This window comes from Anabrus simplex, chromosome 2 (assembly GCF_040414725.1).
Source record: "Anabrus simplex isolate iqAnaSimp1 chromosome 2, ASM4041472v1, whole genome shotgun sequence".
NCBI classification, from domain to species: domain Eukaryota; kingdom Metazoa; phylum Arthropoda; class Insecta; order Orthoptera; family Tettigoniidae; genus Anabrus; species Anabrus simplex.
In genome coordinates this window covers 1183853366-1183868612 of record NC_090266.1, presented here as the reverse complement: position 1 = coordinate 1183868612, position 15247 = coordinate 1183853366, and the positions used below count along the sequence as shown (strand labels likewise).

At 36.9% G+C, this 15247-nt stretch overlaps 1 protein-coding gene across 1 annotated transcript in view; it reads right to left on the bottom strand.

The window, feature by feature from the left end:
* Positions 1 to 15247, bottom strand: part of Rab4 (RAS oncogene family member Rab4) — a 113013-nt gene that overhangs the window by 11166 nt on the left and 86600 nt on the right. Inside the window, exons 4-5 of the mRNA XM_067142158.2 lie at positions 11210 to 11427; positions 10739 to 10834 (exon numbers count right to left, since the gene is read on the bottom strand). Of these exons, the coding sequence (XP_066998259.1) occupies positions 10739 to 10834; positions 11210 to 11427 (314 nt within the window). The remainder of the gene's footprint in view (positions 1 to 10738; positions 10835 to 11209; positions 11428 to 15247) is intronic.

Below are 15247 nucleotides of genomic sequence, written 5' to 3'. Positions count from 1 at the left end.
TAGTATAAAAGACCATGAAAACCCGCAACAATTAATTCACATACCAGTATTTCACTCCCCACTGGTGTTGCTACATATTTCCTTTTCAAGTGAGGCTTTGAATTTATGGGATAAATGTTTAGTTTATGACAATCAATCCCCATTTCTCTTACGACCTGATGGACAGTCATGGGGCTGACTGGACTGTTAGTAACACTATAGAACCTATGGTTGACTATTTCAGTCAATGTCTGGAGGTGTGTAGTAACGATGATGATAATGAGGGAGAGGGTGAAATCTCGCATTAGCACACAAGCCTACTCCTGCCGTCGAATAACAACAAGGGGTCTGCTCAAGGTTTAATGTCCCTATCCAACAGTCGAATCACCATCAATAATAACACCATCGCAACAAATCTTCCCTACCTCTCCACTGCAAAGTAACCCCTTATCATTTATGTTCTGTTGACATTGTAGCTCTTCTATCAGAATTCAGTGCAACGTAAAACCATTTGGAAAAAACAAAAAAACAAACACCTCTCCTTCCACCAGTCTGAAAATTCAGATGCCCCCAACCAGTCTCAAAACCCAGATACTAAGTTCGACCATCACTGCTATTGTAGGTCTTGGTGCTCTTCCTAGGGTAGTGGACACTAATTTCCATCTTGTCCATAATGTAACGCAACCACAGGACATTTGTGTACAGTGCTTTTCATCAGCCTATAAACCTTGAAATGGAAGTCTCCGCAAGAGGTGAAGAGTGAGGGATCCTGTGACTGATTGTTGAAGGTAGAACACAAGATGAGGATGATGGACGCTAAGACTGACGGAAGGAGAAGAGAAGGTAGACCCAGACTAAGGTGGTTGAACTCAATCAAGAACAGCATAATAAGAAGGAACCTGGATTGGAACACAAGCTGAGAAGCAGCAATGGTATTTGGTTAGAGAAAATTGGAAAGGTGCCATTAACATCCTAATCCAGCAGGAGCTAGAAAGCTGATGATAAAATGTCCACCTCAAATATCTTGAGATCTATTGAATATATCAATGTTTGTGGTATCTTTACGAATAGCAACAACGTGTGTATCAAATAACGCAGAATGTTTTACTCTCATCATATTTGGTTTTTAAAATAGAACTATACGGATTTCACCCACAAGCACAGCAGTCTTAAACCAGCAATATTTAACAGTGTACTGGTGAGGAATGCAATGGGAAACAACAATCCTGACTTCCCTAGTACATCTCCTCTGTAACACCTGGGCTATCTATGGCAGTTGAAAGTGAATCTGTTAAGGATTCAATCAGCCTTTGGGCAGAGGACTTAACATTCTGTGGCGGTTTGCCCGCCATGCTGATTCCAAGATGGGAGTAGCTCCAAGATAGGAGTAGCAAGTCAATTTGCCCCAGATGCAAGGGACATCACCGAGTTACTGGCCCTGCCTACTTGCCCCAGGCGACCAGTCAGGAATGAGACAGGAGCGCAAGGCCAGCCTTTCTCCAACATTGCTCTGTCCTCTCACTGGCAGCCTCCTGACGATACAAGACAGACCTGGAGGTACATCCAGATCATTCCAAACTGAGAGGACTCTAGAGATTTCCTCTTTCGAAAAGTATTTCTGGGAGCCAGCCTCCCTACTTAGGGTGGACCAGTCAAGCTCAAGAGGTTAGTTCAAGTCAGTCAGTGGACAGACAGCTGAATGCTGCCAGTGATGTGTGTGTGTGTGTGTGCCAATTGAACGCAACAGTCAAGCGAGTGCAGTCACTGCCATGAAGAAAGCGTTCTCTATGTAGAGCTGAGTCTGTCGTCCTGTTCTGTCCATCGTTGAGGTCTCTTGTGTCCAGATGCTGTGAAGTGAGCCTTATGTCTCTCGTGCAGCGAGGGAGAGTTTGACCGAGGATCGACAAGGGGTGAATGAAGACTGCTGAGTGTATGACCAGTGAAAGAGGGCCAGTGGCTGTATTGACATGACAGTGTAGCACGTACAGAATTATGGAACTCTGTTGTGCATAAGTTATGAACGGTGTTATTGTACACGGTGGGCGAGAAGTCCCCGTACCCCTGTAACTGTTTAGTATCAAATGTTATTTATGCTATGTTATATATGCAGGTTGGTAGCTATATTACTTCTTATTAATTGTTGGAATCAAATGTTGGAATACATATTGTCGCAGTCAAGTGTTAGTGTGAAACCATGGCATGTGTGTGGGTGCACAAATGACAACACACAGAGCAGACAATGAGACAGATTATGGAAGCATTCCAGGAAAGATTTAATAAGGATCCACCATGAAAAGCAACACTTATCGACTGGAACAGACATGCTTTTGCCTTGGGCAGTGTTAAAGACAGACTGTGGAGTGGAGGGAAGAAGATATGAGAAGAAACATGTGCTGGAGTCCGTGCTTTGATTGAACAAGCTCCTATGAAATCGACACGTAATTGTGCTTTGGAACTTGGTATACCGAGGACAACAATGTGAGATTACATTAAAAAAGACCTTAAGTTCAGTAAGTTCAGACCTTTTGGACTGACGTTCGTAACCGACTTATCGGACAGAGACTGGAATGAACGCGTTTTAGCATGCCTTGCTTTGTTAACTAAATTCTCAAAAGCAGTGAACCATGCTAAGGTTATGTTTTCAGATGAATGTGCTATTTATCGCAGCTCACATGCTAGAAATGTTGGCATCTGGGCCAAAGAGAATCCTCATTACAGAGCTGAGTTGGAAAGGAACGCGCTTCACGTAATGATATGGGTAGCGATGACATCACATCATCTGCTTGGACCATACTTTTTTGAAGGGACTGTGAATGGCGCAAAGTATTTATACATGTTACAAACAGGGTTAATACCCCAGCTTGAGGAAAGGGGCCTCAAAGAACGCATATGGTCGCAGCAAGACAGAGCGCCGACTCACTACACACTCACAGTTTGAGAGTTCCTAAACGAACATTGCCCAGGACAGTGGATAGGTCGTGTTTCATTAGCAACACCAGCTCCCTTGAAATGGCCACCCAGTAGTCCTCACCTCACCTGACAACTCGTTATGAGGAGTCATTAAGGCGCATGTATCTTTACTTATCCGGTGCTACAGCCCTGTGTGAGCCTTGGCCTCTTCTACGATAGTCCGCCATCTACTTCGATCCTGAGCGGCTGGTCTCCATGGGCGGATGTTCATTGCTCTCAAGTCGGCTTAAACTTCATCACTCCATCTATTACGGGGCCTTCCTTGTCACCATCTTTTATCTACTCGGGATTTAACTACTTTTCTTGGCATTCGATCTTCCTCCATTCTTTCCACATGGCCAAGCCATCGCAGTCTCTGTGCCTTAATAAATCTAACTATATCCTCCTGGTCTAATATGTTCTGTATTTCAGCATTCGTCCTTATCCTCCAACCATTCTGGTCTTGAATTGGGCTATATATTTGTCTAATAATCTTTCTTTCAAATATTCTTAATTTATATGCGTCATCAACTAAAAGGTTCCAGGCTTCTGAGCCATATGTCACTACAGGTCTAATAAGGGTCTTATATATTTTGAATTTTGTAGGTTTAGACAATAGACGAGATTTAAATAATGTAAGATTTGCATAATAGGCCCTGTTTCCAGCTATTATTCTACGATGTATCTCCTCACTTATTCTATTATTGTTTGTCAACATGGTTCCCAAATACTCAAAACTTCGTACATTCTCAAAATTATGCCCATTTATTGTCAGATTATCTTGACTTCTTCTGCCCTCTGTAACAGTCACATGCATATACTTGGATTTACTGTCATTCACCTCCAATCCCACCAGTTTTCCTGCTTCCTCCATTTCAAGAAACATTTCCTTCAAATATCTATCATTCCTGGCCATTAACACTACATCATCTGCATACGCACAAATTTGTTTAGGTTTATATACAATATTTTCGGTATCCATTATTTTTTCAAGGACTTGGTTAATTGCCAGATTAAACAAAGTAGCTGAGAGTGAATCACCTTGTCTGACTCCTGTATTAAGAGCAAACTCATTTCCCATTCTTCCATCCACCATCACCTTTGCCCTTACTTCTCCTTAAGTGATTCTGAACATCCTAATCAGTTTCTGTGGTATTCCTATTGTCTCCATATATTCATATAGCTTATCCTTGTATATACAGTCAAATGCTTGTCTAAAATCTACAAACAACATATGTAGATCTATATTATGCTCATACCATTTTTCCATCGTTTGGCGTACCACAAATATTTGATCTACTGTGCTCCTATTTTGCCTGAAGCTACACTGTACTTCATCCAATCTTTCTTCAGCATATGGAGTCAGATATTGTAATAAGATATTGAAAATACTTTATAGATGATATTCAGTAATGTAATTCCCCTATAATTAGTGCATTTGTATTTATTTCCCTTCTTATATATTGGGAAAATTATTCCTGTATTCCACTCATCAGGTATCCGTTCTTCCTCCCAAATCTTAATAATCAGTTCATGTATCTCTCGTAGCATTTCTTTGCTACTATTTTTAATCAGTTCACTTGTTATTCCATCTTCTCCTGCTGCTTTATGGTTATTTAATTTTGCAATAGCATTTTCGACATCTTTCAATGTGGGGGCATTTATCTATGGTTCTGACCCACTCTGCTCCATATGCCTTTCACTGTCTTCCACATCTTCTCTTTCCTTGTTAAGGAGCTCTCAGAAGTATTTGGTCCATCTTTCACTTATTTCCTCTTCATTCTGTAATAGGTTACTTTCTTTATTCTTACAGCCATTCAATCTTAGCGTATACCCCTTCCTGAAATAATTAATTTCATTATAGAATTCCTTTGTCCTCTTCTGTAACCTTTGTGTCTCTATACTCTCTAGTTTCTTCTTAATCATCTCCCTTTTCTTCTTCTTACAGCTTCACGTCTGCATTTCTCATAATTTTCCCTATTTGACCTTGTATCTCTCTAACATTTTTGCTCTTGCTGCATTCTTCTTTCCAATCGCTTCCTCACACTCCATATCACACCAAATATTTCTTTTCTTTTTAGCTATACCCAGTGTTTCTTGTGCCGCATTTTGTATGCACCTTTGAATTTTTGTCCACCTTTCCTCTATTCCAGATACTTGTCCAATTGTCTGTAAAGTATTATTCATTTTTGACTGGAATTCTTGTTATTTCTGGTTGCTGTAGTTTTTCCAAATTCCATTTCCTTCTTTCCGTAGGTTGTCTCCTCTGTCCTGTTGCCAATTTTTGTCTCACTATTGCTTTTACTAAATAATGATCAGAATCACAGTTTAGCCCTCTGCATGAACTTACGTCAATAATGGATGCTGCATGCCTCGTAGTCACTAGTACATGATCTATTTGATTTACCACTGTGCTTCCTGGCATCTTCCACGTTCCTTTATGCATTTTCTTATGATCAAAGCAGGTGCTTTTCATTATAAGACCACTCGTAGTTGCAAACTGTCCCAAGTAAAAACCATTCTCACTTGATTCTTCATGTAGTGTATATTTCCCGGCTATTGGTCTCATACACTCTTCCTTTCCCACTTTGGCATTAAAATCTCCTAAAATAATAATCATGTCATATCTTGGTCCCTCTTCAATGGTTTGTACTAACTCATCATAAAATTGTTCCTTCCTTTCCTCATCTGCATCTTCAATTGGTGCATGTGCTGATATAACAGTTATGTTCCTGAACTTCCCCTTAATCCAAAGCTTACATATTCTAACTGAGATCGGTTCAAATCCTATTACACTCTTCTTCAATTTCCCATGTACTATAAATCCCGTACAGAACTGTCCTATTCTTTCTTCCGGCCCACTGTAATAGAGGTTATAATCTTTCTTTTCAATACATCCTTGCCCTTTCCATCTTATTTCCTGAATCGCTACTAAGTCGTATCCAAATCTTTTTGTTTCATTTACAATTTCTTGCATTTTTCCCGGTTTCAACATTGTTCTTACATTCCATGTCGCCATGTTTACATCCGCTTTCCTTACTCGTGTCCTTTTCCTAAGCTTTTGTAGTCTTTGATTTCTGTCCGGTTTTCTCATAGAAGTCTTCTGAACAATGCTTTTTTCACAAGGTTAGGCCGTTAACCCCATGCTCAACCCTATCCACTGGCTGGGGACATTGATTTTGGAGCATCCTACTCCTAGACAGGTTGTCTTCACCACGACTAAGGAGTCCCGTCTACCCTGTCTTACGTCCTCAACTAATTAACCCCAGTGAGGATGGGTTGCCTCATCCGGCTTTTCCACCATTCCGAAGGTCGCCTTCTCTGCTGGATCCGCCGTTAAGGTCTTCACCCGTAAACCTGGGCATGGGTTCCACGTTATACCCCGTCGGACTGGGTCCCCACCTGAACTTAGCCATCCTTTTACACCGGCCTACTGGAGCAGAGGATGCCCACCCCCGCAACGTGGATGCACCAGGCAGGAGTTACTCAAGTGGAGAATAGGGAAGGTGGCCCTATCTCCCTTGAGTCCGGTTAATGGTTGTGCATGGTACCACAACCAAAGGCAGGCACATGTATCTGCATGTCGTTATGCTACAAATGAAGAACTGTGCAATGCTGTTGAGGATGCATTTCCTACTATAACACTGGACATGCTCAGAAAAATGTCAAGAAGGACATAGGGCGTATAGAACTCTGTTTACAGCATGATGGGGAACACACAGATATATTGGACTCTTAATACGTAAGTAACATAACCTAAATAACATTTGATACTAAACAGTTACAGCGGTATGGGGACTTCCTACCCATCCTGTACAACAAGTATAATTGTGGAATTATAGTGAAGTATAAATTACAGTATATAATGTGTACTGTGTAGCTAGCGTGATTGTGTTAGTCTGTAAGTGATAGAGTGAACAAACTGTGTGACTCAGTCAATGATAGTAGAGAGAACGTAAAATGGTGTACTTCTGTGGTTGTGCAGTATGTAAGGAATTAGCAGTAACTAATACATTTTAGTAATAGAATTTTAAACGCTACCAGTTGTGTTTTTATTTACCACCCTCGCCACGTTACAATACTTACATGTTTCCAAAATACGACAAGCACATCGGGAGAAAATTAGTATTTCAAATGTGGTATGTAAATTGAATAGTACCATGACATATTGATATGTGTGTTATATGTTCCATGCGGTTAGGCTACTGCAGATAGGTTAGCCAACCACTGTACAAGCCATAAAGTTACAAATCTTATTACACTTGTCCAAGTTGTGACCTCCAAATGACATTGACAGTGCAGCATGCAGGAATAACAGCATCAAATGAAATGGAAATGTTTCCTACAGTACCGAAATTGTATAAATACAGTAACTAGGTATGTAAAAAAAACTTTATCCACTTGGTGTACACACCATTTTCTAATATAAATTGATTCCTCTGCCAGATTAAATCTCAGTTCTCACAGAAAACACACACCATATGTTTCAATTTTATTTCAGAACTGACAGCGGCTCCACAGTTGTCTTGAATCGTCAGGACGAGAAGGCAAACTTGAACACTATTCTTTTGCTATGGGTTTGATGATGATGATGATGCTTGTTGTTTAAAGGGGCCTAACATCTACGTCATCAGCCCCACTATGGATTTAAACTCATACTACTCGTACACATTTTTACATCGATGGGATAGGAAATGCTGTGGACTTACTTAAGTACAGCCCCAGCAATTGCCTGCAGTGAAAATGGGAAACCATGGAAAAATATCTGCAGAGCTGCCAATGGTGGGGTTTGAACACAGCATTTCATGAATGCACCCATCCAACTCACTCACTGAACACCATTACGTACTGTACAATGAATGTTATTCTTATTATGAGAGTTTAAATGTAATAACACTATTGCTTGACAATTTCCGAAATATTCTGTCACTGTTCTAGTTTGCAAGTATGATGATTAGGTACAAATGCTTCGCTAAGTCGAACATATATTTGAATCAAGACATTATATACTTTTTAAATATGTATATTTATTCCAAAAACTACTTCCAGCTTAGCTACATTCACACAGTGACCAGTGACAGAATTAGTACACAATTAATCCTTGTCCCGCACAGAAAGAGACGGGAGGATAGGTGGGGATATGATTTACCCTGATAGTTCTAGGAGTTCTCTTCAAGTCTTTTAACAGATCTATATAAGAAAAGTCATTAACTAATCGGTCGGTCGGTCAGTCAGTCAGTGGATGAATGAATGTGCTTTGACATTTCTGGTAATCATACCAGAATAGTGTTTTTGGTATTTATTACAAAGTAATTGGATGAGAGTGGATTGATTATGAAAGTAAATGGATAAAGCTAGTAATAAAAGATTAGCAATATAAAAACCATTCCAAATATATGAAATCGCTATAACGTTCTTTCTAACTACTGTAAATAATGATTGTATAGAGCTAAGCACAGTAGTAAAAGAGTTCACTTGCAGATGAAAAGATCTTTAATAATTAACGTAAATATGAATTTCTTGAAATGTGATAATGGAACAATAAAAAACAGTTGACAGTTTGCCTAATGATATCACAGGTTCCCGCAAATACAAATCACTGAGTTCGCTACCTAGTTACCGATTTTACTATACAGAAGTTTTAATTAACAATTAATTGTTTATATAATGAACAGGTCATGTGAAAACGTTTTAGACAAAGCACAGTGCTTTACACAAGCATACAAGGTCTGTTCCATGATGTGTCTGATGGCATGGGACAGGGGGAATACTTACATCCTTGTGTTCAACACTCATTCTGATTTTAATTCTAATATATTGGTGAGTGGACAACAAGTATTTTTCTCAATTCAGTATTCAGCCTACTTTGGATATGATTAACTGGCAACAGATACCAGAATTGTCATTCTCAAAAAATATATATATTTATATCTCAGGGCTCTTTACATTAATAGGGTATTAACATACATTAAAACTGTAGGACCTGATGGTGTTTCAACTTACCTGCTCAAGTACTGCTCATTTATTTTATGTGAAGCACTCTTTTATCTGTTCAACTTATCATTAAACCAAGGTGTTTTTCCAGTGGAATGGAAGAAAGGATTTGTTAGTCCAGTTTTCAAAAATGGTGATAAAACTGACATAAAACAATATAGGCCAGTTATAATTTCTTCTCATATTTCCAAAATATTTGACTCAATAATTCTTGACAAAATCACACCTCTCTTTAGAAACATCATCATTGATGAGCAGCATGGATTCTTTTCAGGACGGTCAACCTGTAGCAATCTTCTTTTATTCTATCAGTTTCTCTTGGATGCAATAGAGAACCACTCCTAAGTGGACTGCATTTATACAGACTTCTCAAAAGCTTTTGACACTGTCGATCACGATATCTTGCTGCAAAAACTAACGGGCTACGGAATTAATGGGCCTCTCCTCTCATGGTTTGAATCATATCTTAAAAATCGCCTGCAGATTGTTAAAATAAGGAATCATTTTTCTGCGCCTATTATTGTTACCAGTGGAGTTCCTCAAGGGTCTCACCTTGCACCTTTACTTTTTACTCTCTACATAAATGACATTAAAAATATACTTAAGAATTCTAAATTGCTTTTGTTTGCCGACGATGCAAAAATTTTTATGCAAATTATTTGTCCACTTGATTGTTTAAAACTTCAAGAAGATTGACATCATCTGGGAAAGTACTGTATTCAAAATGGGTTGAAACTTAATCATGAGAAATGTAAAATAATATAGTTTTTTTTAAACAAGAAGAAAATAGCATTTCCGTACAAATTTAGTAATAACAACATTCTAACTCCTGCTTCACAAGTTAATGACCTTGGTGTTTTATTCAGTTATAACCTATCATTTAATGAAAATATTTGTAAGAAAGCATTTCAAAGATTGGGTTGCATTACTAGATATTCTAGGGAATTTTCAAACTTAGCTACCTATCGATTGCTGTATGTATCTATGGTATGCCCTATACTAGAATACTGTACACCTGTTTGGAACCCTTCTCATCAGACCTCTATCCATAGATTAGATTCAGTACAACATAAATTTCTTCGTCTATATTCTTTTAGAGCAGGATTCTCATATAATAATGTTGATTATACATCCCTACAACAGTCCTTAAATCTGCATAGCCTGTCACAACGCCATGAATTATTGGATACACTCTTCATTTTTAAATTGCTTCATTCCTTGGTGAATTGTCCACAACTCCTTGCAAAAATTAACGTACATGTACCAGACAGACGCACAAGGTTCAAGAATACATTGTCTACAAATTGGCATAGAACTAACTATGCATTCAAAGGGCCAATTGAACGAATGTCAAGATCTCTAAACAAAGTGGATATTGATATATTTAACTGCTCATTGTCAAAATTTAGAACTCATTTACATAATCTCCAGAACTGACTATTACTTTCCTGTGCTTACTTGTAATATAACCTGTGTATATATCTGTACATATGTTCTACTTATACTCCATTGAACTTTCTTTTTACTGTGTTTTGTATTACTTTTGTATTACTTTCCTGTGCTTACTTGTAATATATCCTGTGTATATATCTGTACATATTTTTTCTACTTATACTCCATTAAACTTTCTTTTTACTGTGTTTTGTCTATACTTCTCTACTGTTATGTAAAATGGTATTTCCATTAATAAAGTATTATTATTAAAAATGTTTAATTTTTGACAAGACGACAAAGTTTAGTTTGCATTAGTATGGTTTTCCAAGGATATCTAGCTAGATCCCTGTGATTAAATCCCATATTTTGATGTTATACAAACCTGTTTCAATCTTGGCCAGGATAGTCTTGGAACATTTAAGAAAGGCTTCCTCTACGTTCTCTCCAGTTTTGGCACTTGTTTCAAGAAACATCAATTCTGGAATACCACGTAAAGAACGTTACAGAGTATCTTAGATTACACTGAACAATATTTTTAGTTTGAAAACAGAATTCCTGTTCACATCAAAATTCTTCACTTGTCAAGATCACGGAGGTCGTAAAAGAACTGCAAATAGCCATCTTAGTTTCAGCGAATGAACTACATAAGATATTCTACATTAAACAAACCCAAGCAAAACACACTACATACAATTTATTTACTTCCCCAAATATTGAGAGCTATAAGCCAGCCTAAAACACATAAAATATAAAAAATAAATTTAAAATAATTTTCAATTCTTTTACTCCAAATTTCACAAAAATATCTATGTTATATGAATTAGAGTTTACATGAGTAACAGCAACAAATTACCATTTTCTTGTGCAAATCGACTAGCTTCAAGGAAAGTAACTTCTCTCTCGGCATCCAAGTCCCGCTTGTTACCAACCAAGAGAATAACAATATTTGGACTTGCAAGTGTTCGTGCATCTGATAGCCAGTTAGCCAATGAATTGAAAGTTTCACGATTGGTTATATCATACACCAAGAGAGCACCTGCTGCTCCTCTGTAATAACTCCTTGTAACTGACCTGGAAACACAATATACAATACAACAGAATATTACTATTATTTGCTAAATAAGCTACTGTATTTGATAATTAATATATATGTAGGAGCAGTTAGAAAATTAAGAGAGAGACAAAATACAAAAGGGATAAGATGGAAAATCAAACTGTAGATACAATGCTTTGAAGCCATTCTTCTCAGATTTATATGAACAGCAGCAGCTAAGATATCTATATATATAAAATAAGAGATTTGTCAGTACATTGCTCAGAATTTGAAAAGAATGGTATTTCTGTATCGGTCATGTCCATAGTAACAAGGAAATGCACTTTTACTTTTCCACAATTTCTGTCTGTCTGTATGTATGTATGTACCCGCATTACGAGAAAACGGCTGAAGAGAATTGAATGAAAATCGGTATGTGAAGTTGGGGGATGAGCCATCACAATCTAGGCTATAAATAATTTTACTCACGCTGAGTGAAATGGTAGTTTAGTTGGGAAAACCACTAAAACAGTCTTTCTGAGGATGTAAAAAGGCAGTTGGAGAGTGAGTGTCTGCCATTATAATGCAATTCCCCAACCTTATTGTGATTGATGGTAGGCAAGCGGGCCTACCATTACAATGAAAATTCCCTAACGCAGTTCTCATATGAGAAAAGACGGTTGGTGATTTCTCCGTCGCGTTTCCAGGGTAACGTTAAGAGCTATGCAATTTAATACAGACTTGCTTGCAACGTGTAGCCTACTCTACCTAAGCTACAATTCTGTAAACAATGTACAAATCTGTAGCGAAGCACGGGTACATCAGCTAGTCTATATATACAAAATAACAGGTCCTAACTGACTGAATGATTCATCATCGCCAAGCCAAAACTACTGGACATAAAGAAATGAAATTATGCGGATACATTTATATTAGGGTGTAGGTGCTCACTAAGGAAGGATTTTCGGGTATTCCATCGCTAAGGGTGTGAAAAGGGGGGGGGTGACATTTTAAAATGAGGACATCTGAAAAACGTAAATGATTACAGACGTAAAAACTGGTATTTGAAATCTCCTTTAAAAATAAAGAAACACGTGTTTTTTTCTTGTTTTTGCAAAATCTCATTAAAGAGGGGTGAAAAATGGGGAAAATTGGTTGAATACCTTTCATGAGGATACTCATATCTCAAAAACTGAAGATGTTACAGACATGAAAATTGGTATTTGGAAACTCCTTTAAAATTAAAGAAACAAGCATATTTTGGTTTTTGAAAAATCCAATGAATAGCGGGCGAACGGGAGTGACAAACAGGGTGGAATTTAAATAAATACATATCTATGCCTACAATATATCTCAGACACTTAACATGTTACAGAATTGAAAACTGGTACTTGGAATCTCCTGTAAAAGTAAAGAAACATAGATATATATAATTTAGGAAAATCCACTTAAGAGGAACTGAAAAAGGGGGTGAATTTTTAAAATGGGAATATCTACAGAACATCTCAAAAACTTAACATGTTAAAGATGCGAAAATTGGTATTTTTAATCTTTTAAAAACAAAGAAACATGTATTTTTGTTAAAAAAAAAACAGATAAATAGGACTGAAAAGGGGGTTGAACTTTTTTTTATTAGGATAGTGATATCTCAAAAACTGAAGATGTTACAGATGTGAAAATTGGTATTTGGAATCTCCTTTAAAAACAATGAAACACAAATTCTTTTGTTTTTTGGAAAATCCACTTAATGGGGTGAAAGAATTGAAGAATTAATTGAATTATTTGTATGAGGGTACTTATATCTATAAAAATTTTTAAGATATTACTGACATTAAAACAGATAGGTGGAATACCTTTTAAAAATAAAGAATCACACATTTTGGGGAGAAAATCAACTTGGGAGGGGGGGGGGGGGGGAGAGTTGAATTCTTTTTATGAGGATAAATATATCTCAAAACTGAAAATGTTAGACTCGTGATAAATAGTATTTCGAAGATCCTGTATAAATAAAGAAACACGTACTCTTTGTTTTTGCATAAGGGGAGAATGAGAAAGGAAGTGAAAAACGAATTCGTTTTATGGAGAAACTTATATCTCAAAAACTGAAGGTAACAGATGTGAAAATTGGTATTTGAAATCTCCTTTTAAAACTAAAGACACGCGTATTTTGGGGATGGAAATGAAGGTAATGGGCGGGGGGTGAAAAATAAATTGTGTTCTTTTTATGAGGATACTTATATCCCCAAAACGAAACATGTTACAGATGTGAAAACTGGTATTTGGAATGTCGTTTAAAAATACAGAAAACACATATTTTTGAGTGGGGGGTGATCAAATTAACGGGTGAGGGTGAGGGTGGCTGAAAAAGGAGTTGAATGAGGATACTTATGATCTGAAAAAAAGGAAGATGTTACAGACTTGAAAATTTGTATTTGGAATTTTCTTTCAAAGTTAAGAAATATCTATTCTTTTGTGAATGAATTGAAATATTAATTGATTTCTTTATATGAGGATACTTATATCTCAAAACTAACGATGTTACAGACGTGAAAATTGATATTTGGAATATCCTTTAAAAATAAAGAAACACGGTTGTTTATATTTTTGGAAAATAGACTGAAGGGGGATTGAAAATAAGTAAAGAAGGAGTTGAATTCCGTGCATGAGGACACTTATATCTTAAAAACTGAACTGAAACAGATGTGATAGTCGGTATTTTGAATTTCCTTTCAAAATAAAGAAACACATACTTTTCGTTTTAGAAAAGTCCACTTAAAGGGGGAGAGGGGTGGAAAGAAGTGAAGAAGAATTTGAATTCTTTTTATGAGAATACTTATATCTCAAAAACTGAAGGTGTTACAGACGTACAGACGTGAAAACAGGTATTTGGAACCTCCTTTAAAAATAACGAAACATATGTTTTTGCTTTCGGAAAATCCATTTAAGGGGCTGAAATGAATTGAAAAAGCGGGTGAATTTTTAAAACTATTGTCGGTATATCTACAGTATATGTCAAGAACTTAACAAGTTAGAGTCAAGAAACTTGGTAGTTGGAAATGTCTTTAAAAGTACAGGAACAGGTACGTTTTTGTTTTCGGAAACGGCACCTAACGGGGGTGAAAGGAAGTTGAAAAGTGAGTTGAATTACTTTTTATGAGTATACTTATATCTCAAAAAATGAAAATGTTACAGACATGGAAACTGGTATTTTGAATCTTCTTTAAAAATAAAGAAACGTGTATTTATTCGACTTGAGAGAAGACTGTTTCTCACATGTACATTTCTGTGTCGCATGGTTGTCTTAGCCCCAAAAAGCAATACCTCAAACGTGATTTACAAAGAGTAACTGGGGTAAATGAAACACTACTTTTGGAGAGTTTTTATACTTTAGGGACTTTCAGATAATATGTTAGTACAGTGCCGAGGAACGATTACTTTTTATCATATTACGAAATCAACGCGAGCGAAGCCGCGGGTAACTGCTAGTGTACAGATAAATGTCCATAATTTACTAAAGTGATAGTAGAGGACTAATACATTCATTAAACAATCAAATTGCACCCAGTGATTAATGTCAATACATAAAATGTAGTCTTACCTACACACATTCATCAACTACACAAAATTAAAAACCAAGTACCTATGATGATTAAACAAACTTTTACATGGAAGTGAACTGCTATAATAAACTATGAATATAGGAAGAAGAATATCAGCTAAAAATATTCAACATCCTCTGGACACATAATTTTTTCTTCCATATTCTATCCAAGTACGTCAACAACCATACCGGAAAAGGACATGTCTTATGTTATAACGATTACATTCCTGGTTATGAGGTAATGAACCAACTGGCTT